The sequence below is a fragment of the Populus alba genome, chromosome 9, assembly GCF_005239225.2.
Source record: "Populus alba chromosome 9, ASM523922v2, whole genome shotgun sequence".
In the NCBI taxonomy this organism is placed as follows: Eukaryota; Viridiplantae; Streptophyta; class Magnoliopsida; order Malpighiales; family Salicaceae; genus Populus; species Populus alba.
In genome coordinates, this window is record NC_133292.1 from 12,654,975 (window position 1) to 12,677,609 (window position 22,635).

At 35.0% G+C, this 22,635-nt stretch overlaps 4 protein-coding genes across 11 annotated transcripts; 1 reads left to right on the forward strand and 3 right to left on the reverse strand.

The window, feature by feature from the left end:
* Nucleotides 1-1,180, forward strand: LOC118032364 (uncharacterized). Its single transcript, XM_035037063.2, has 3 exons — nucleotides 1-330; nucleotides 588-779; nucleotides 883-1,180. The coding sequence occupies exons 1-3, from the start codon at nucleotides 70-72 to the stop codon at nucleotides 1,039-1,041; spliced, it is 612 nt and encodes a 203-aa protein (XP_034892954.1). The 5' UTR covers nucleotides 1-69; the 3' UTR covers nucleotides 1,042-1,180.
* A 39-nt stretch (nucleotides 1,181-1,219) lies between these two features.
* Nucleotides 1,220-8,074, reverse strand: LOC118032363 (transcription factor E2FB). The gene is made up of 14 exons (XM_035037062.2): nucleotides 7,599-8,074; nucleotides 5,347-5,539; nucleotides 5,064-5,120; nucleotides 4,834-4,919; nucleotides 4,667-4,755; nucleotides 4,468-4,525; nucleotides 3,475-3,527; nucleotides 3,336-3,386; nucleotides 3,187-3,235; nucleotides 3,008-3,073; nucleotides 2,854-2,930; nucleotides 2,506-2,719; nucleotides 2,115-2,181; nucleotides 1,220-2,012 (listed from the first exon to the last, which is right to left on the reverse strand). Exons 1-14 carry the CDS (start codon nucleotides 7,815-7,817, stop codon nucleotides 1,882-1,884), a joined length of 1,410 nt encoding a protein of 469 aa, XP_034892953.1. The 5' UTR covers nucleotides 7,818-8,074; the 3' UTR covers nucleotides 1,220-1,881.
* Nucleotides 8,075-9,529: 1,455 nt separating this feature from the next.
* LOC118032362 (pentatricopeptide repeat-containing protein At5g62370-like) lies at nucleotides 9,530-15,374 on the reverse strand. 5 transcript variants are annotated; one of them, XM_035037060.2, is made up of 6 exons: nucleotides 14,456-15,374; nucleotides 11,543-14,077; nucleotides 11,211-11,319; nucleotides 10,701-11,120; nucleotides 9,797-10,239; nucleotides 9,530-9,656 (listed from the first exon to the last, which is right to left on the reverse strand). In XM_035037060.2, the coding sequence occupies exons 1-2, from the start codon at nucleotides 14,814-14,816 to the stop codon at nucleotides 12,813-12,815; spliced, it is 1,626 nt and encodes a 541-aa protein (XP_034892951.1). In that variant the 5' UTR covers nucleotides 14,817-15,374; the 3' UTR covers nucleotides 9,530-9,656; nucleotides 9,797-10,239; nucleotides 10,701-11,120; nucleotides 11,211-11,319; nucleotides 11,543-12,812. The 5 variants fall into 5 exon arrangements, with proteins under 5 accessions (XP_034892951.1, XP_034892949.1, XP_034892946.1 ...); XM_035037058.2 differs by having other exon boundaries at nucleotides 9,797-10,058; nucleotides 10,154-10,239; nucleotides 11,543-15,374; XM_035037055.2 differs by having other exon boundaries at nucleotides 11,612-15,374.
* Nucleotides 15,375-15,524: 150 nt separating this feature from the next.
* On the reverse strand, nucleotides 15,525-19,994 carry LOC118032361 (uncharacterized). 4 transcript variants are annotated; one of them, XM_035037053.2, is made up of 3 exons: nucleotides 19,830-19,994; nucleotides 16,205-16,307; nucleotides 15,525-16,002 (listed from the first exon to the last, which is right to left on the reverse strand). In XM_035037053.2, exon 3 carries the CDS (start codon nucleotides 15,961-15,963, stop codon nucleotides 15,694-15,696), a length of 270 nt encoding a protein of 89 aa, XP_034892944.1. In that variant the 5' UTR covers nucleotides 15,964-16,002; nucleotides 16,205-16,307; nucleotides 19,830-19,994; the 3' UTR covers nucleotides 15,525-15,693. The 4 variants fall into 4 exon arrangements, with proteins under 4 accessions (XP_034892944.1, XP_073267421.1, XP_034892940.1 ...); XM_073411320.1 differs by having other exon boundaries at nucleotides 16,205-16,762; XM_035037049.2 differs by having other exon boundaries at nucleotides 15,525-16,762; nucleotides 19,830-19,993.
* Between the last annotated feature and the right edge of the window lie 2,641 nt (nucleotides 19,995-22,635).

The window sequence follows — 22,635 nt, forward strand, 5'->3', positions numbered from 1 at the left end:
AAAAATCTCTTTTATTTTTTGCTGTCAAGTTCCCAGGAATTTGTGTCACTAGCTAGAACTTAAAGAGCAATGGCAATGGCAACAACAACTCTGCAAGTGCAGCTCCCTCCTTTCTCTTCTGCTTCTTTCCTGAACAACAAAAGCTTCAAGAACCACTGCTGTTCTACTTATATTCAACCTTCCAATTCAAGTTTTAAACGCCTTCAAACTAGAGCTATCAAAGAGAAAACTGAAGAAAGGGAAGCCCCATCATCATCATCATCTTCTTCTTCTTCTTCTTCTGTTGAGGAAGTTACCAAGAAGTATGGTCTTGAAGCTGGTCTTTGGAAGGTAGGTGCTCCCTTCTCTCAACTCTTTTCTTTGCTCTATTTTGTTTCAATTCTTGCCTTTCTTGATTTGAATTTTAAGTGCCCATGACGTGGTTTCTTGGTTTTCTTTACTTTCTTTGCATAAATTGCGGTTAAAGAGAGTATAATAATAATCCTTGTTCTAGCAAGGCTCTATTTTTTTTCTTTCAATTTAGTGTCTTTGCTTATTTCTAGATAAGAGACTAACTGGCCAAACCTCCTTTTCTTCTAAAAACGAAGATATTCAGCTCAAAAGAGGAAGAGAAGGAAGAAGGTGAGAAAACTAAATCCAAGGGAGATCAAGCTAAGGAGCTGCTAGCAAAATATGGAGGGGCATACCTGGCCACCTCAATTACTCTGTCCTTGATTTCCTTCTCCCTCTGTTATGCACTCATCAGTGCTGGCATTGATGTTCAAGCGTTGTTGCTGAAGGTAAAAAGCATCTATCCATGAAAACATAAACTGGACTTGGGTAATTTTTATGTACTGGAGGAGTAATGGATTTGGAACTGGTTATTGTATTTGTATTTTGCAGGTGGGAATTTCGACTGATGCAAATGGGGAGAAAGTTGGGACATTTGCTTTGGCATATGCTGCACACAAGGCTGCATCTCCGATTAGGTTCCCCCCAACTGTAGCTCTCACTCCCATTGTTGCTGGTTGGATTGGAAAGAAAGCTGACAAGGAGAAGTAAATCATCTGGCCATCATCCAGATTTAGCGTACAGCATTTTGTTCCTGGTCTAGATTGCAATTTTTCTTTCATGTCAGTGATAATTTTCGTGTAATACTCCTTGAGAATGAGACAAACTTTTATAGTGGGTTTTTCTTTTATTCAAACTTGGACCTTGCATGTAAATCGTATTCAATATGCAGGCCTGCAGCTCGGAACAATTGGAAACAAAATCTTTGAATCCAGATCTTCATCAATCCTCCCAAACGAATTATTTCATAGTTTTTCAGCCCCTTGAGTTTGTAACTAGCAAAATGACCAGAGTTCCCCTGCTTGTGTCATAAACACTGCCAAACATTGGAATTTAGGAATCGTTGCATCACAGGGAAACAATCAATCCATTGATGGAGACGGGGATGATTCAAGGAGGTAGCCAATGCCCTGCAGTTATCAGGGTGCGCTGCCGTGTTGGAGCACAGCAGTAGAGATGCAAACACATCAGAAAACAAATCTATTCGGCTTCAGTTTCAGTTTCTAAACAAGAGTAATATTGTCATCGCATTATATATATATATATATATATATATATATTGGAGAAATATACAAGGACCGATCAGGAGTCAGTTGTCTTCTTTATTTGCCACTAGATCATACGTATCATGTACATTACTTAAGCTGTACAATGAACTAGCTAACTCCCTACCGTTCTTTAGTTTCTTTGGAGTTACCTCAATAGGGTAGCTTGCAGGAACCTTCAATCAAACCTCAGAAGTACTGCAATGGTAACGGTAGATGGTGGATGTCATAGGTTCTTGACTAAACAAGACATTTGCCTTCGACTTGATTCGTCGACATTTCCCATTCACCCGGCAGTAGTGTTAGCAGCAGGAGGCACTTCTGTTGGATTGGATGGAGTTTGGGGTTGTGGTGTGCTGAAATTTGGCATGACATAGTCATTATGAAGCGTCTCCAAGTCATTCCATTCAACCAAAGCTATTTTTGCAGTCAAGGAAATAAATTTTTTTGCAGGTCCATACTTTATGAAGCATTAGAACACATAAGGTTAAATACAATGTCATATCTTAGCAAGGATACGTTCGTTGCGCCACATGTCTGTGATGCTAACATCAGCATCTGATAAAAGCCAGTAATCTGCATCACTCTGTAGATAAACAACGAAATTAGAACCTGGCAAAACTTATTAACTTTGCAAAAGAAAGTATCGTTCTTTAATAACAGATAATAAGGAACGTGCTAAAGAACTCAAATCTTTGTTGGAAAAAAAGAACAGCATGTTAAACCAATCAATTATTCCCAGGTCAAATCCTACTATTTTCAGACAATTATCTGAACATAAGGTGCTGTCCCTATCCATTATGCTCAATTGTATGTGCTTGCAAGTGTTGTTGACATTCCCAGCAAACAAAAACAGTTGACATCTTGCATCTTTCTGAAAACAATGACAGCAAATAGAAAGAGAATTTACATTAACATCCGAGGGGACAATCTTCATGATCCCACTCACAAAGTCATGTGAGGTGCTAAGTTCTGAGCACATTCTATGATCATCTTGTTCTTGCATTTCAAACTCCTTTGCTCTGCTCTCCTCTGTGACCATTGTAGTAGCGGGATTTTCATTAAAACCTGAGGTTGATGAGTCGCTTGGAGGTGGTTCAGCACCTTGAATATCTTCAAATTGACTGTGGGTGTGGCCGAGAGAGAGAGAGAGAGATCAGGAAGTCAGTTGCATAAATTCTTGAGTGACCAATTAGTCAGCACTCTGCTATAATGAAGATTTGGCCTCACCATTTTCATAAAATAAAGGAAAAGTTACCTGACAAGATAAACATCTATTGGACCCATTGTACTCCTGAAGACTATCCTGTATCTCCTCTGGGGATAATCAACTGCCTGCTGAGGAAAGGAAAAACTATAACGAGGAACATATATGCACAAACACTTCCTGAATTGACTACTTTTGGGATTACCTCATCAGGATCTGGAACTTCTAGAGTGGTACCATGTGGAGCTTTGATTGCTATCAAGGTTTCATTCTGTTAACAGAGATAAAATTACATACTAATTGCTATAGCAACAAACAAATTTTGTTTCAGGAAACGCAGTGACATTCCAAGCACCAAGCCTATTACTTGGAAAGAAAACCAACCTGGAAGCCAGGTAAAATCTTGATGTCTTCCTTAGTGACAAAAAGCCACCTAATATGATAAAACAGCAAAATGAGCAGTTATTTAATTAAAATAGGTAACTGCTGTGCAAGTTACTGATAATTCATGCAAACTTGAGGAGAATGTTTACTTTTGATTTTTTTCGTCTACACTGAGGTCCCTCAATCTTTCTTGCATTTCTCTGCAGTAAATTAAGCCTCAGCACAATATAGAAGTTTCAGAAAAGCAACGTGGGAATATTGCATAAGCAGAAGGAAAAACAGAATAACCTTGTTTGTTCATCTAATCTGCGTTCCTCAATGGTCAGGTTTTCAACTTCTGCCTGCAAGAAAAAAATAATCATTGACGAAGCAAAACCCTGTGCTTCCTAACAGGAGTTGTGTTTTGAAACAATGCATGATCCATTGTTTTGTGACTGAAAATGAAATCTCAACCTAACTAACAAATTCATAGCAAATAGCATTTGATGCAGCCCAAGGGATTCAAATTTAAGCATTACATTGATCCTACAGCCGATGTTGGAGGGTCCCAAAATGAAGCTCAAAAGGGACAAATTTGCGAGGATAACCTATCTAGTTGGCATATGAGGCACGGTTACATTTATTTTCTGTTCCATTAAATCATCAACATTTCCTACCCATGGATGGAGGATTTACATCCAAATAGGGCCAGCCAGCAGTTCTAGAAATGCAGTTTAGAAAAAATGAATTGGATTAACTATTATTTTATTGGTTATTTATCAATTTATAAGTTTTCATTTATTTTATTTTTTAAAAAAATCTTAAGCAGGTTATCCAGCATTGGTTGGATATATGAGATTTTATATTATATGCACACACTAGGATTTTGGTGTGCCAATATAAGCACAGTGTTCGATGTATTAAAGAGACCTTTTGATGAATGAAACTTGAATTACAATTCTTCATTCTTGTGGATTAAAGAGATGGTTTCTTGTGTATCCAAGCCTCATGGAGTCATGCAGTTGGCCAGGCTGATTCTAGGTTTCCTATGCTTATCAATTTATTTCTCTTTGTTCTAAATAAGCTGGCAAAGTTGATTCTAAAACTTTCCATGAAGGAAAAACAAAGTTCAAAACAGCTATAACAAAACACAGAAACACGCTTTAAAAAGAGCTTTGCAAAGGCTAATAATCCATGCAAAAAATGTGCAAGCCAAGAAACAAGTTGTCAGTTGTCAAGATTACAAGAGAGAGAGAGAGGAAAGAGGAGAAGAAAAGTTGGTGGTTGTCCATAACTGTATACCTGCAAAGTAGCAACATTATTATCATCTCCCTCCCTTGACCTTGATACATCAAGTCCCCTGATAGCATTCACACAAAAGTTAATCATACATGTACTTTTTTGTTTAATAATAATGATAACGGGTAATCATGCAACAATTGTAGAGTTCAAAACAAGTGACATCAAATTTGTTAAAAACAAAAGGGATTTAAGTCCATACTTCCACTGAATTCTGTTCTTGAGCTTCTTTTCTATGAGACCAATTCCTTCCAGAACATTTGTTATATCATATATCCGCCTCTTTTGAACCTGAAATGAAAGAAAACCTTCAAATAACAGAATTTTACAACATGATATAAAAATGGATGGAAACTGAACTAAAGTAACCTCCAAAGTATCAGCAGCTTTATTAAGATCAAGGATACCGTCTTCAGCATGTTTGATCAAATTGATGAATTTCTTAGTCAAGAGACCTGAATCAGAATCACGGAATATATTACCACTCTTAGTGTGGTTTTTCTTTGTTCCACAAACTATTTGAAACAGAGTTCATAATAATTACAAACTACTCTTTGTTTCGAAAGCAAATACAAAAATGCATGAACAGGAAATATTACCTAGAGAGCTGTCATAGCGAATTGGACCAGTTGGAGTAACATTATTTCCTGGAGAACCTGCCAATTCAGAAAATGTTTGTCACTTCATGTACCTACTTCAACTTCCTTCTTTTCACCAATAATATCAATAAAAGTACAGTTGGAAGAGTGCTTGCAAAGTAAAAGAAATTCACGAACATAACTACTTAGTTGTTGGTTTATACTAAACTGACCAGTGACTAACAAAACTCTAAAATAAAAAATATGGGACACCAGTGCAGAAGTTTAAAACAAAAATCCTCACCAAGAGCTCCAGCAGCACTCTGAGATGCAGATTTACCGCTCTTTGAGAGTCTCGATGTTTTGGGTGTCTTTCCCCCTTTTCCTGATACAGGTGTCTGGAGGGGGCTGGTCACTAGTTCCACATATCCATGACCAGCATTCCACTCACTGGACTCACCTTGATGATCCGCTGCATCACTCTTCCGCTTTAATGTCTGATATACAACATTTAGTTTTTTTTTCACTGTTAGTAACATATGACAAAGTTCAAAAACCTAATTACATATTAATGTCTAAAAAATCATAATAAACAAAAAATTGAGGCTCCATTCAAGATTAAATAACCATATCAAGTGTACATGTGTTTGACTTCGAATGTGTATGTCTATGCACATGCACCCATGTACATTAATATGCAAAGAGCATGATGTCAAAGATGTCATGACACAAAATTGGAGGCGTGGAGACAGCTGCCAAAATTCTGAAGTTCTCTTGACAGAAACCAGCGACCACCAGATCCTTCTTTCATTTCCTTTTTCACTCCTCTTTTCATGAAAGATTTAATGAGCAAAGAGAGAATTCAACCCCAGACACCACTTCTAAAAAACAGTAAAACCTAAATATGGCATTGATACAACCATCCTTAATAATTATTACCAACCCCTGTATAAAATTCAGATATCAAAGACTAGTTCATTATCATACAGCACCACATTGACAATCATAGAACAAATGAGCCCATGAGAGTTTTTTTTTTTTTTGGTTTTTAAGGGAATACACAGAATATATCTTGTCTAACCTCTGAGCTGGCCTTACCAGCCAAACTTACCTCAATAAACAAGAAAAACCTATAAGGAATATGCATGAATCATAAAATGTGTATCCTCAATTGTTCAGTAAAAATGAGTGAACAGGAAAGCACAGGAGATACAGACAGGGCAAGTGAAAGCATCAAGACTTTATAATTATTTTGCAAGAAGTAATGTGCAAGAATGGCTAATGCAAGCACAGGAAAATCACTGGCTCAAAGACCATGACAGACCAGCTAGAACCAACTTTGTCCGAGCCACCTTCATCACTTCACTTGAAACAAGCTCATTGCATAAGCATCATATTCCTTCCAAAATTGCATCATAATGGTCTCGCCATCAGGCAGCTATCTAGAAACTTCATAGGCATCCAAAGATCCTCGATTAGAGGGATATATTGGTAGGGAAAACTATCAAAGCTTGGCAGGAAAAATATTAATCGATCATGTTGTGATTGCAGGCCATTTTTACTAGACATGTATATCACAATAAGATGTCGTAATTTCTCAGTAGGCACTTGTTGGAGGAAAAAGCAAAATGCAGCCTTTTTATTTAGGCAAAAAACTCATCTCTTTTTGCAGTTGATGAAAGAGGAAGCATAAGTCAACTTAACTAGAGAGCAAGGTCTATTGGCCTCATCAAAACCTGGGCAACATTTATCATACAGTTAGGTGTGTTATGTCTTGACATTAGGACCAGACCTGGAAACAACACAAAACGATAAGGAAGCTTTTTAAAAGTTATAGGATTCTACAACTTAAAAGTTCCTCTACTAAACTTATGCATCATTGCCGTATCCCATTTAAATCTTTGACATGAATGTTTAGAATACCATTTGTCTTAGATTCCACACAGTGTGCTCTCATAAGCCAAAAACTACACACCAAGTTAAAACACTCATACCATTGACCACGAGCTTTTTACCATCATTTTCTACTCCCTTCCCCTCATTTGCATAGCTAATGAATAAAGCTGATGAATAACAGATACTAGTACATAAAGCTTGTGACAGCAATTCACCACGGGTAACAAACAAGCAAAGTCATGCAAATAAGGACAAGAAATTTACTTTATATCATGTAACAAACACTTAAAACTCTGCAGGAAAACCGAAAATTGACAAACAGAATAAGCTGCCAGAACTAATGTTTTTAAGCAGAGAGTCAAAGTTCTTTACACGAAAAAAAAATCCCTTAAAATGACATGAAATGCACAAATTCAGCACCAAATAACCTCACTAACACAACAATTTAACCAAACCCTCTTCAATACCATAAAAAATAACCCCAAAAATTAAACTCACTAAAATCAAATAAAAAAAAACAATCCCAACATAACAAAACCCTAAAAAAACAGTCAAACTTGAAAACCAAGCAGATATTCAAAAAATAAAGTCAAAATCTCCCCCCCCAAACCAAAAAAAAAAAAGAAAAAAAAACAATTTTTTTTAATACAAAATACCTACAGGAGGTTTAACAACAATGCCCTCAACATCATGATCAGAAACTGGACGTCGATGGTCGACACCGAACCGGTGGTAGTCACCAGGAGGCAGAAAATGCGGCTTCATAGAAGAAAACGGAAGCTGCTGATGCTGCTGGCATTGATTCGGTGCGTGACTCTGCATACTATTCTGCTGCGGCTGCTTCATTGACTGGTTGTTTGGTGCTTGTGAGTTCGACATCGCAATAATTTTGAAGTAAAAAAAATGAAAAAAAAAAAAAACAAAATCGAGGGTTTGGGAGTTTGAAGAAGAGAAAAGAATTGAAAGTAGAAGAAAATGGAATTGGAGAGGGAGAGGGATCTGGAGGCGTTTGGATGGAGAGGAGAGAAAAATTATAAAAAATAGAAAATAAAAGATGAAAAAAAGCGGGAGAGAGAAAGAGTGGAAAACGAGGGAAGGGAAGAGGAGGAGGAGGAGGGAATTTGGTTTGGATATACATGTGGAGGGAAACCGATGCTTTTATTATTTATTTGTTTGATTAATAATATAATTTTATAATTATAATTCTTTTTCTGAAATTAACCCTTCTTGTAGATTGGCTGGAGAATTCATTAATAGAGTTTTGCTTATATTGAGTATTGAGTTGAATTAAAAAATAAATTAATTTAGAAAAATTTAGCTCACTTGTTTGAGTTTTTTATAATCTAGTTAATTTAATCAAAATCCAATTAAAAAAATTGAAGAAAAAATAGCAAATCAATATTGTTAATAAAAATAATTAATCTAAATTTATCCAATAATTAACTCAACGATTCAAGCTTTTTCCCCACCTAACTCTAACTCAAGCTAATAAAAACAATTAATCTAGATTTATCCAATAAATAACTCAATAACTCAATGATTCAAGCTTTTCTCCCACCTAACTCTTACTCAAGCTGGCCATTAATTAATCACTTTGTTAATTCTTGCTTAATTAAATAATGGGTTAGCACAAAGTTGTTCGAATCGGCGATTGCGCACCTTTACTCAGAGAGAGAGAGAGAGTGACGATTTTTTCGCGCGCACTAAAAGCCCCAAACCTAACCTCTCTCCCCCACCAAGGCACTTTCCCACCTCTTTCTTGCGGCACTGTTCACACGGCTCTTTTTTCTTGACTTGGGTCTTGGGCCTTTTTAAAAATGTTTTTTCTTTGGACACTGATTTTAACCAAATTATCATCACGGCCCATTCACTGCAAATCCTTTCAAATTAATGATTATAAATCATAAATCAAGAAGGGAAAAAAAAAAAAAAAAAAAGAGAGGGAGAAATAGGAATATTTTTGTTAGGATTATGGGAATGGAATTATAGCTCATCTAACAATTATGTCTGTTCTTCTTTTTATATTTAAATGATTAAAGCACCATCAAAACAATTTTTATATATACCATAGTTTGATATTGTAATATATGTTATTTTTAAAATATATTTTTCATTTTAAAATATATAAAAATAATTTTTTTCAAGTTATTTTTTGTTTTTTACATTAGCATAAAACTAAAAACACTTAAAAAAAGAGAGTAAAGAATAACAAACTCTCATGCACTACCCGAGTCCTTTTTTTTTATCGAATTTTAGATGGACCATTCATATCAAGATTAATGCATTCACAATATATTATTTTCTTATATCCTCTGAACTTTCGGATATGAATGTTAAATGATAATGTCATGAAAAAACTCATTTGCCAACCAGATTATACCGTTAAAAATAGTTTATATATTTTCATGCCAGTTCATCAGGTCAGGATCCATTTAAGTCTTGACTAATATAGTATTTGAAAACAGTATTTTTTAAAAAATTTAAATTATTTTTTATATTTTCATATTGTTTTGATATGTTAAAATTAAAAATAATTTTTAAAAAATAAAATTTATATATATATTTTTAATATATTTTCAAATAAAAATTACTTTGAATAAACACCTTTAGATCGTCATTTCACCATGCCTTTTAAAAATAAATGACTGTGAGAGGTGAATGCATAAAGCTAGCTTTTGCCACCCCGTTGACAACTAGTAGTACAAATAGTGTTGCGGACTATCTGTGTATGTTTTAGCTTTTGTAATTGAGGTTGTGGTTAGGTACAATCTAATTATGCACAAAACTCAACCACAAAAACTATGTTTTTTATAGCTTTTTTAGTGAATCCAAACTCAATCTTTAAAACAAACACACACATATATGATGAGAAACAGAAAACGGCTTCACTTTACAGTGACTTGGTTGGCCTAATTCGTTGTCATTGGACTTAGATGCCCAAGCTTTTGACTTTGGCTTCACCAAGACAGAGAGGGCCATGGCGAAGAAATGATGGCAAAGTGTGTTCTGCTCTTACAGCTCTTTGACTAGCTTGAATAAATCCAAAAGGTCAACGAACCCACCATCACATCACATTTGATGCACCTTTGGCTCGTCGTTTCCATCAGAGGATTGAATTTTCTGTCAAGAGTTCACCGGAAAGAATGGAAATGAGAAACTGAAAAGGCATATTGCATAAAAACCCACCAAGAGCGAGTCCCTTCTCCAATTCACACCATGGCAAGCAACCGCATTTGGTGTTAGCGGCAGCACTCATAAGAGGGTGCCAGGAAACTTCTGATGGACTGCTATAGCAGATAACCTGCGATCAGTCATTAACGAAAAGTAAATTTCTCCAGCTGTAAATCACTAAAACATGATCCTAGTTTCTGATACAGTAAATACATGACATAAAGCATTGGTTTCATGGAGAAAGAATTGCAGACTTCATATCACCAATAAGCAAAACCCTCCATGCAAGATTCCACGGCATTTTAACAATTTCAAAAAATTAAGCAAAAGAATTGCATGAAAAAGAACATGTCCATACCTAAAATAAAATCATTGGAGCTGTAATCAATTTCATTGGTAGCACAACAACTACTTATACATCAAAAGGAAAACTGAGAGGAAAATACAAGACTCATACATCAAAACATGAGCAATCGCATATCTTGAACATTCATGCAATCCCAGTTGTACAAATCCCACCTAGTGGCTAAAAGACATTTCAAATATAACAGCAAATTACAGAAAAAAACAAGAACAAACTAATATACCTACATAAACAAATCTTGCATTGAAAATAATGGGCCAACTCCAGTTCACGAACAGCAAAACCACCCTGCTATCCCATTACAACATTAATCACAAGTAGCTTAGAAACACCTTCTGGTTGAGAAGAAAATTTAAACCCTAGAACAAATAGTAATTGTGTGGTTTTGATTATACCAGTTGCCAAACCAAAGGATAATATCCCCCATCTGGGCATATGGCAGTGCAAAAGGAAATAACAATTTCCTAATTATTTATAAAATAGGGAAAGCCACCAGATGCTCTTGGAGATTATTAGACAGAAAATAGAAGCTCACGATCTGACCCTTTTACTTGAATCTTGCATGTAAAATTCCATTTTGGTGGAAGTGGACAATCTGCCAATGATTACCATCTTGTCATGAGACACGTCACTTTCAGATCCCAGACCTGTCAGAGGTCACAACAACCACATATATGAATTGAGACAAAGAATGGGAGAAAAGACAAAAATGAAACAGGTATATTGCAGGAACCAACCAAGTCATCAGGAGCTCTTCATCCAGTTCTTTAATACATGAATATCAACACTTTTAGTAGTAATATCATCAATGAGAGAACCAGGAATCTTTCAGTTGACTGCAATAACCTGCAGTTGGTAGGTCAAGATAAGTAAACTTCTCAAACTCTAAACCATGTATTTAAAAAGGTGTCAAATCAAGTTCAATAACAGTATCACCTAAATATCCTATACACAACATTAAACATGTATTGCTTATAAACACTTAACAAGAAACAATACTCAGAAACAGAAAAGGACTCGTCAACATTTCTAGTAGATAAAAGCAAAAGTAACTTTATAAATACTCTACCTCTCAGTGCATGACCCTGAGAAAAGGAGGAGAAGGAATCTATAGGAAGAAGGACAGATGAAAGAAAACCTGTTGGTGAACACCCAGAGAACAGGCACTGCTGTAAGAGACTATGACTTCAACGAAGACCATGGGATCTCCTGCAAACAGAAACTTGAAAACCGACCAATGTGGATCAAAGCAAGCAGAGCCATAAGGAAACTTTATGCAGACTTGTGAGAGATTGGTGAAAGTCGAGGTCTACTGAGAAAGAGGGGGCAGTTCATATTTGTTCAGAATTTCTTGGTTCACGAGAAGCGATGGATGTTCATCAGATGTTTCCACTAGCAGCCTCATTACTGACTCACCGGGCAGAAATCCTCTCTCAAACATCACATCACACACCCTATAAGCTTCGTGAAGTTTCTTTTCTTCACATAAGATATAAAGCAGCCAGTTCCATCTATACAGGCAAGGCACAAGATGGCAAGCAACCATTTCTTCAAATATTCTGAAGGCAGGAATGCTCATGTAACTAGCACAAAAATAATGGAGTAACTTTTCAAAAGCAAGCCTGCTCAGAAAGAAGCCCCTCTTGCGCATCGTATGTAAAAGAGATAAAGCATCTATTCTCTACCAGCCTCAAAAAGGGATTTCAGTAAAGTGCTGTATGCACATCTATCAGGAGTGCACCCATCTGCACTCATCCTATCAAACAACCCTATTGCACGATCAACTTCACCAGCCCTGCCATGTGCACCAATGAGAATTGTGAAAGTCACATTTGGATGTATACCCTCCTTTTGCATCAGCTTCAATTGATGGTGTGCATCCTGCATCATATTTGCCCAACAAAATCCAAATATAACAATATTGTAGAGGTAAAGGTAGGGCATAAACCCTGTTCCTTTAATTTTCTGCTTGAGCTTCGATGCTAAGTCTTTTAATTCCCTAGGAGAATGAGCAGAAACAGTAAAAACATCTTCTCCAGGCAAGGAAGCTTTCTGATGAAGCAAATTAAACAGCAATTCTCTAACCCTCCTAGATATTCTGTTTGCCATGTACCATCTTTTCTTGGTGACAGTGACATTTCTGCGAACACCACTAATCCAAGCGATGTGCAAGATGAGGTCAGCTTTAATCTTACTTCTAACCATCAAATCAACCAGGCTGAAGGCATATTTAAACTCTCCCATCCTCAGAAAATGATTGATAAGAGAGGTATACAGTACAATATTTGGAACAAAACCCTCCCCCAGCATTTTTTAAAGATAAAAGCACCTCTCAATACTCATTTTCTCTTCACTAACCCACTTATCAGTGCAGTGTAAGAATAAGAACTTGGCTGGATAGCATTCTCTATCATCTTCTCAAACAAATTGAGGGCTTTATGACCTCTTCCATCCCTAGCATATGCATTGATCATTGTCATATAGGCAACTTCATCAGGATCCAAACCATCCCTGTGCATCCTGTGGAAAAGAGTTTCGGCTTCAGAGATTCTCCTCTGTTGGCTTAGACAAGCAATGATGCAGTCATAGATAGCAACAGTGGGTTGTGGTCCCATTTCCTTCATCCGGTCCAAAATACCAAAAGCCGATGCTAGATCCTCTTGTTTACAGTATTCATTTACCATAATCAGATAAGTCTCCAAGTTTGGAACTATGCCCTCATTTTGCATAATGTCAATCAGAGACTTGACATCCTCAAACAGCCCGTCCTGGAATAGACGTTTGATCAAAGAGTTGAAAGTGAAAAGCAAAGGAATGCATCCAGCACTGGCCACATTTTTAAAGCAGGCCAACGCAGCTTCTGTCTTTCCACCCTCACACAAGGCACTAACATAGATGCTGCCAGCCACATTACATAGGTTCAAGTCAATTCTTGTGATTTCTCTCAGAATTAGCTCAATTTCTTGCTCCAAACCTGCACTGGAATTTATCTTATCAGAAATTGAGAGTGAAGAACGGTCCAACCCACATCCGTTCCTGGCAATTGCCTGCAAAATCAACAAACAGAGTTGAAGCTCAAGCCCCTTGGGTTCATTCTTCATGAGTACAAAAAACAAAACATGGTCCGGAACGATTCCACTTTCCAGCATTCTTTCACACAATTCATAAACTTCCAAACACCTATTCTGCTTATAAAGAGCGGCAATTATAGGTGTATAACAATGCACACAGGGAGCCAAATTGCAGAGAACCATGCTATTCAAAAGCATCTTAGCACAATCCAACTTCCCTTGCTTGCAATAATAACAAATCATTAAATTATAAGTGACCTCATTAGGCTGAATCCTCGAATCACTCATCAGGCTCCACAACACCCATGCTTTATCAAACAAGCCCATCTTTAGAAACCCATGAATTAAAGTGTTATAAGTACAAATATCTGGGTCACAGCCCTTCTTTAGCATCCTGAAATAAACCCTCATCGCCATCTTCATCTTCTTATTCTTACCATGAGCATTCATTAGCGAAGTATACATCACCTTGTCCACAAAGAAACCTTGCACCTCCATCTCTTCAAAAATCAACTCCGCCTCCACCAACCACCCTGCCTTGCAAAGCCCAAAAAACAATGTCTTAAACATATGCAGAGTAGGCGGCGACCCAGTTCTTTTGCACATTATGTCAAACACTTGTATCGCTTCACCCACATACCGTTGATGACACAAACCATTAATCAAAACAGTATAAACCCACATACCCAATTTCACATTAGCATCACTGATCCTAACTAAATAATCAAATGCTTCCAAAAACCTATCTTGCTCGTAAAACCCTTCAAGAATCATGGTACAGGCAGCATTACTAAGCACACAATCATCACTACCAATAAGTCTATCAAAAAGCCTTACAGCATCATCTAATTTCCCTAACTTAGCCAAACAAATAGTCATAGAATTGACAATATTCGAGTCCGGTTCAATACCTTTGGCAATCACATGATCACGATAAAACTCATGCGCCGATAGAGGCTCACCCATGTCAACCAATTTCCTAAGGAGCTCGCAAGAAATTCCGAGGCCAAGTTCCACGCCACTCGCGGAGGCAAATTCAATGGCGGAAAGTGCATCAGGGACCGTAGGAGAGCTGGCAATGAATCTCTGAATAACTTGCTGGGCGGAGGATAAAAGACCGCGGCGAAGAAGGTCGTGGACTAAGGATTGGCAAAGGGAAGTGTGGTCGTTTGAGATTGGTTGTGGGTCTAAAGGGACAGCACAAGTTGAATTAATTGGTCTTTTTTTGGGTTTGAAGTAGAGAGAACGATAGAAAGGCCTCCTTTTTATCATGTTTTCAACAATTGGGTTGCAAAATTTTCATGTCAAGATTGGAAATTAATGGAAAAGAAATTGTGGGTTTTGAGTAAAACTATGGGAGCAGGTGATGAAATGGAAGGAGGAATTGGCGGTTTAGCCAGTTCAGAGGATTGAGATATGCCTGCCTGGGTTTAGGCGTTGGGGTTTTAGGAGCTGATGATCAACCGTTGCATTTGTTTGGAGAGGATTTGGGCCCACTACTTATGAATGGATTGTGATTTAGTCCCTATACTGTTAATATTTTATAGTTTAGTCCTTACACTTTTGAAAATCATAAGCTAATCTCTTTAAGAGTTTATCCGAGTTGACTGTTAATTCTTTTTCAAGTATTAGCATTGCCCTCTTTAAATGCACTTAGGTTTTGCTTATGGTAGGTAATATTGGAAAATTTGAGTAGAAATGGAGGATATTTTAGGAAGGAATGGAGGATATTTTAGGGGGGAAACAATTCAATTATCCTATGAGTTAAATTATAAACAAATAAAAATACAGATGTCATTTTACATTTAAAAAAAAAATTATTAAAATTTGCCTAATCAAATCTCACCAGTGTTTACCCAATTCAAAACCCAATCACCGAAATGTAGCCAGGTCTCATTAATACCAGACATTTCATAAGCAGTAAGCACACATTTACTGTTACTTCTCATCGAAAGTGCTCTACCAGGACGGCATATCTGATTATCTGAATACTTTCTTGTCCCATTAAGGTTTCTGATATATTACAAATTATCTGAAGTTCTTACAATGCTTTTACAGCAAAACGTTTAATAATTTGATAATTTCCCAGCAAATTCCATTCCCCTAATTACACTTAGTGAGAGGATCACCCCCTGCCTTGATTACATGGCTATTTACCTGGAAACAAATGAGCTAGATCAGGATCATCCAAGTTCACATCCAACCAACCTTGCAATCGCATATATTCAGTATAATGATCTGGTGGCGTCACTGCCCGGCAATTTCCTGGAGTAAAGCCATGAACCCTCTCAAGATCACGAGCAAGCCACCGGAGAAAAGCATGGTCCAATGGAGGCACAACTTTCAAGAGAATCTCTTGCCTGTCCTGGGCCAACGGAAACACGACTTCTCTTTCTTGCTTCGTGGCTTTGTTTCCCATGCTTGACCAGCTTCAGAAAGAGAACAAGCTAGCACGCACCTGTAGTAAATTATAGGAGGACACAGAATTGAGGGGATGGATATACTAGTCATTAATTTTATCTCATGTTTAGGATGTGTGCTTTTATTGCATCCACACAAAGTCTCACGTAATTTTGACAATGCAGCAAGTTGTGGTTGATCAGGATTTAGCAACTTCCTCAAAAATAATCTTTATGAGGCAGTTCTTAGACAAATTGTACCTGAGATAGTTGGAGGCAGGATAGATAACGTGCATAAAGAATTCATCCCAGTGAAAGCATTGCCAGTGCTGTGAGCCATGCTCAAATCAAAAGAGAAGTGGTCCTAAATCAAATAAAGAGACACTCAACATCCTGATGGCTGAGAGGAAGCTACAAATTATGATTATGTCAATCGCTATGGGAATTTTTTGAAACCAATAGTCTCCAAATCAAAATTCCATCAAATAAAAGAGTTGTGGGTTGAATCAAGCTTAAAATCTAGTCTGCAGACAGGAGCTAGTAAACCAGAAGGGATTGGTGATGGGCCGCTAGTGAAACGTAACTAACATCCTTGGTGGTATTAAAAGCAACAAAAATGACACTATCATTGCTAGGAATAGCAACCAGATTCAGCAGCAAGCTTGAAGCATGAGAAAGAGTTCATCTTATTTGATATGGTTTTGCCAAATAGCGTCCCTCGACACTATCACAAGGCTATGCAGCGTGTTTAAGAACGAAATTCACGCTAAGCCTGCGCCGTCAAGATTCTGGGATGTCTTTTAACAAGACATATGATACCTGCAAGTCCTTGTTTACAAATAAGTAACCATCCACTGAAAAAAGGCAAATGAGTACCAAAAGTTTCAGCATCAAGTTTCAAACCATAGAGAAATGGTACATGGCTCAAATTCTTTTGCCTAAAATATGCAAGAAAGTAAGAATCTTATACCAGATTAAATGGTTGCAATCTATTTGAAGCCCTAGATAAAGTTCGTTGCATGATTAATGATCTGTGAAAATGAGAACTGGGAGTGGCACAACAAAATTCCTCAGCAGAAATTAAGACAGGAAAATTATTAAGGCTGGTCATGTAAACCTGCTGGGAGGTTCAGATGACACATGACAGCTTTCTACTGGTTCAGGACCAATTTTCACTTTGGAACCATAGGAAAAGCCAGAATTATCATAAGAAGGGACATCTTATCTATACACCATGTTCTAGTCTAGAACAAAATGTGAAGACATTAGAGAGAGAGAGGGGCAAGGGACATGTCTCCTTGTCCTTTTTGTGTTAAAAAGACAAAAGCTCACTTCATAACCGTCTCGAAGACAAATTTATTTTATGTTTTTGTCTTCATCCTTCCAACCAAACACATTTCAGTCTCTTCTTTTATCTGTCTTTAAATTTCTTCTTTTATCTGTCTTTTCTATCTTGAAATATTAACCAAACGCAAACGCAACCTTAATTCTTTTGTACTTGATTCTCTTTTTCCCTCTAATTACACCTTACAAGTTCAATTCTATTGATGTTAAAAATGTTGAAGATAAAATTTATTCACACCAAGTCTAAAACACTATGCATATACAAACAAATGATCCAAAAACAAGAATTAGATTAAATTAGATTACGTAATTAGTTTCTTTCCTTGTATATTTGAAGACAAACAACAAATGTTTAGAGAATCAATGAGATTTAAATTTCACAAATTAGGTAAGCAACTATTTTTTTTCCATATAAGCAATAAGAAAAAAACTTTGGTCATGTTATTTTCTTTTTATGGTCCAAAATAAACAAGCCAAGCCCCAATCCAAAAACATAGATTTTATTTTATTTTATTCCATTTCTTTTTATTAAAAATTATTCCATTAATTAAAAAAATATATATGTTTTGTCACCAGCAAAATCTTCTCATTACTTTTCTAAAAAACTTTTCAAGAATTAGATTAAATTAGATTACGTAATTAGTTTCTTTCCTTGTATATTTGAAGACAACTAATAAATGTTTAGAGAATCAATGAGATTTAAATTTCACAAATTAGGTAAGTAGCTATTTTTTTTCCATATAAGCAATAAGAAAAAAACTTTGGTCATGTTATTTTCTTTTTATGGTCCAAAATAAACAGGCCAAGCCCCAATCCAAAAACATAGATTTTATTTTATTTTATTCCATTTCTTTTTATTAAAAATTATTCCATTAATTCAAAAAAAAAAAAAAAGTTTTGTCACCAGCAAAATCTTCTCATTACTTTTCAAGAGTTAAAAAATTTAATAAATACATAAAATGGAATTTGAATCGAGCACAACAAATTAGACATTGGTCATTGTCTTCTAGAACCAACACAATGGTCTCTGACATTTTATAATGTGGTGAAACTTTAGTTCCTGTGTGCTCCATTCTCGTTTTCCCTCTAATCATACCTTACAAATTCAAATCTGTTGATTTTAAAAGTGTTTAAGCTAAAATTTATTCACACTAAGTCTAAAACATTATGCATATACAAATAATTATTCAAAAAATAAGATTACATTAGGCTATTAATTTATTTCCTTGTATATTTGAAGGCAACTAATAAATGTTTAGAGCATCAATAAGATTTAAATTTTCCCAAATTAGGTAAGTAGCTCTTTTGTTTCCATGTACATAATCACAGAATCTTTTAAAATAATTCTTTCATTAAATTTGTCACAGGTGTAGACGCCTATAAATTTGTGTTGCATACATGACCTTGAAATATACACGCTCTAACATCTTCAACAAGTGAGAGTTTAGATAAAAGAATCGAAGATAATGAAGCCAATTGTCTTTCTCTTCATTTCTTGGGTCGCACTATTAAGCCTCTTCACTCCCACTCAAGGTTAGGGTGATCATAGTGCTGATGAATAGTACTTAACGATTTGATAGATGAATTTTTATTATAAAAAATATTGAATATGTGCCTTTCTTTCTTTCTTTGAAAATGCAGGTCAAATCAAATGGTGCCCAAAGACGGCCAGATTTCCAGGGGGGTGTGGAAACAACGGCAGTCAGCAATGCTTAGTTGATTTTTTATCAAACTATGGTGCAAGCAGCATGCCAAAGAATTGTGTATGCAAAAATGCAGGATCTCAACGATTGTGCTCATGTGACGTTGTTTGTCAGTAAGATTTGTGTCAAAAAAACAAACAAAATCCTGGTGCTTAGCCATGTTTTGTTTCTGAATCTGATGGATGCGTAACAAAGTATGGTCAAATAATGTAAGAAGTTGAGAAATAAAACTAATAAAACCATATAATAAGTTCTTTCTGAGTTGACAAACAATTTGTTTTGAGCCCTTTTTAATTCAGCATATAATCTCTTAATGCATCTAGATCAAGCTGCTCTTAAGCTGTCGAACTGCATGCTATATCATAAACAGCCAATAATGTATTGCTAAGCCAACTATCAAATACTCCTAGTTACAACGATTATCATTTTAACACAGAATTATTGTATAACTTCGATAAATTGACAAGTTCAAATAATATCTCAATTAATTGATAAATTTGCATGGTCCAAAGGTAGTAATTTATAGATTTTTAACTGTATTGACCAATAATTTTAACACAAAGCACCAACTGTTCTCATTGTATTCTTCAGAAAAATTCTCAAAAACTGCGACATAGAGCATTCTATGAACTGTATTAAACTAAATGGCCACACCCACATCAGTATTTTACCTCATCGAGACTATCAAATAATATTTGCTAAATATTTGTTTTCATTAAACAAGACCCATGATAGTCTTCTCCTAAAATATGCAGAGAGAGAGAGAGAGCAAACACAACACCATACGAATATCAAAGTGAGCTTATCTTTAACACACAAGAGGCAAGAACTTGGCTTACCTTCGATTCTTGTAGTGTATGTTCGGCCTTGTGAACCGTGGATGACGACGACTGGTGTTGGATAACAGAGAAATGAAGCAAGGAAGAGTGAGTTTCGACGTTCTGACTTTCGAGTTTGTTGGGACACCTTTGGAACACGAGACGACATGGTATAGGATAACACAAAGTATCATGTGAATCGTTTTTGTCATGTACTGTGTCTAAACTTTTGGCTCACCGCCCCCTAAATATAAGCTCGCACTCTTTGTGTCTAAATTTTCTTTAAATTTGAAATTATTCTTTGTTTCTTTTTTTTTTTTTTTGGATTTTAAACTTTTTTTTATGTCAAATAAGCAATTCTCTTTCATTAGTCATTTAACTATGTTTCTTTGAGGGTTATAATTTTTTTTAGAAAAATATTAAGGATGCATGTTGTTTCAATATATTTTTTTTAAATTAAAAGGCTCAAAGTACAAATTAAAAAACCAATACAAGCAAGATTAATATGTTTCATAGCATAAAATGAGATATGTATTTAATTGTGAAAATTATTTATTTAAATAAATAAAAGATAAATTCACACTATAAAAAACTCATGTATTAAAAAATAAATATAAATAAAACTAACTGAATAAACTCACTCCATAAAAGATATTATGTAAGGCCGAAAAAATCAGGAATATAATTTTAAAATGAGTATTTTTTATTTTTTAAAATAAACTTCATTTCTATATAAAAAAAAATTATAGATGAATTAGAATAATAACTTGAAAAACTAAATAGAAACAAATCAACTAAAAAAGACTTATATTAAAAACAAAAGACTGGAAAAATCATAACTTTAGTCATGAGATCGAGATAAATCCATAGAAAAAACTTGAAGATAATCACAAAACCAATATTAAAAAAAAATATAGAACAATGAGATCGTACGAAGCTGAATTTTCAACAAATTAAATGTCGAAAGATGAAACAAGAAAAAATAAATTAATTACATAAAAAGATAAAAAAAAAAAATGAGGGCGAGGAAAAAAACATTAATTAGAGGAATAGAAATTTTCAATCGAAAGGGTTTATTGAATTGAAAACTAGCTTTAATAAAAAAAGAAAAAATCAAAAGAATAAAGGTCAAACAGGGAAAAAAAATATAAAATTTAAGTATTAAAGGTGTTTTGAATGACATAGCCGTTATCCACATAAGTTATGATCACACGCCACTCTAAATGGCATAAATGAAAAGGGACACGATGGCACATCAAAGAAGACAACGAACAATTAGTTATGTTTATAGGGTGATGTCACATGCGTTGTGTGAATGACATGGACGCTTCCCACATGTCGAGGCGTGTTGAGCATGCTTCAACAGCTTTAAGCATTAAAAAATTTAAAAAAAAATGTAAAATTTTCAAAATACTCTCATGACCCCAATAATCACACGAAGTACCAATATAAAAGTATAAAAATACCCCTGAATGTAGAGCTTATGTGTTTTGTCTTTTTCAAGATTAAAGATGTATTTGCACTGTATAGTAAATTTTGAAAACCCCAAAACATTATTATCTAGCAACGCAATAATTTTTTGACTCAGGGGAAATTTGTATTTTTATTGTTAAAAAGCTTATGCAAATTCAAGAAAATCCTTTGTTAACAATTCTATATTTTATTGACTTTAGAGGCAAATGAGTATTTTTATGAAAAAGAAGAAAAATACATCAACATCTCCGTTAAAGAGGCTTTTTTTTATTTTTGGACTAAAGGGCACAAGAGTAATTTTATTATAGTTCAAGACACATTTTAATATGGATTGAGCTACAGTAAAACATCTAAGCCATTTAGTTTTTTAGGTAATTTTTTCGGCAATACTCCCCCTGTTGAAATATAGAAGCCATTAAAGTGGACTTTAATAAGATAATTATTTTAACGTATCTTTTTAAAACTTGAGAACGTCTGTAATAAGATGGGTTTAGTGATATGCTAAAACCAAAACAATTAGGTTCGACAATTAGTTGAAACCAACAAAACATAGGTTTGATGAGATGTGATAATGATTTCCCTATATTTATAAATATGCAAACGATCTCTTAAGGGACATTCCATACTTACTATTTTATTAATGATATATAATGGATATTTTTTTCTTGTTAATGATATCAAAAACAGAGTACTTTTCAATTATTCTCTTATATAATAAAAACAACAAGATTTATTAAATATAAATACTTCCTGAACTATCCAAGTAGGGGTTCAAAATCTTTATATTTCTTAAGAGCTTACATTTATTTCATAATACCAATCATTCTAAAATACAAGAACAAACATCGCTTGTTTTTTAAATTTAAAACTCTTTTAATTTATTTTTTTTTTATTTCTCCTATAAAATTACCGATTTTTATCATTAAAAGGTTTTTAAGTCCTCTTAATTGTGACTGTTTTTGCCGGTATTTAGATTTTTTTATCATTAATTTGGTGTTTCTTGAGCCAAGGATAAGAAAACTATTTACTTAAATATCTTAATTAACCATTACCCACAAACTACATAATATATTACATAAATATTTTAGGTTCTGAAGCATCATCAGACTCTACATGTCAATGAATCAAGCAACAAATCTCACGTTTAAGGCCAAGGCTGAATTCAAGCTTATTTTCATGGACAACTTTTGGAGTACAGCACTATTTTAGCCCTTTCTACCACTATGGATCAAAATGGCATTCAACTCAGCTATAAAATCAATAATAAGAATTCTGTATTTCTTGGGGGCCACAATCTTACATAAACTTTGTTGATTATCAACCTAAATAAATAAAAAATTATTTTATCTAGTCT

Excerpts from the sequence above, each read along its gene's own strand:
- LOC118032364 (XM_035037063.2), top strand. The coding sequence starts at position 70 with ATGGCAATGGCAACAACAACTCTGCAAGTGCAGCTCCCTCCTTTCTCT. Across the intron at positions 331-587 it reads TTGAAGCTGGTCTTTGGAAG|ATATTCAGCTCAAAAGAGGA; the intron begins GTAGGTGCTCCC and ends CTAAAAACGAAG. Across the intron at positions 780-882 it reads TTCAAGCGTTGTTGCTGAAG|GTGGGAATTTCGACTGATGC; the intron begins GTAAAAAGCATC and ends TGTATTTTGCAG.
- LOC118032363 (XM_035037062.2), bottom strand. The coding sequence starts at position 7,817 with ATGTCGAACTCACAAGCACCAAACAACCAGTCAATGAAGCAGCCGCAG. Across the intron at positions 5,540-7,598 it reads GCATTGTTGTTAAACCTCCT|ACATTAAAGCGGAAGAGTGA; the intron begins GTAGGTATTTTG and ends GTTGTATATCAG. Across the intron at positions 2,720-2,853 it reads ATAGATGTTTATCTTGTCAG|TCAATTTGAAGATATTCAAG; the intron begins GTAACTTTTCCT and ends CCACACCCACAG.
- LOC118032362 (XM_035037055.2), bottom strand. The coding sequence starts at position 14,816 with ATGATAAAAAGGAGGCCTTTCTATCGTTCTCTCTACTTCAAACCCAAA.
- LOC118032361 (XM_035037053.2), bottom strand. The coding sequence starts at position 15,963 with ATGGGAAACAAAGCCACGAAGCAAGAAAGAGAAGTCGTGTTTCCGTTG.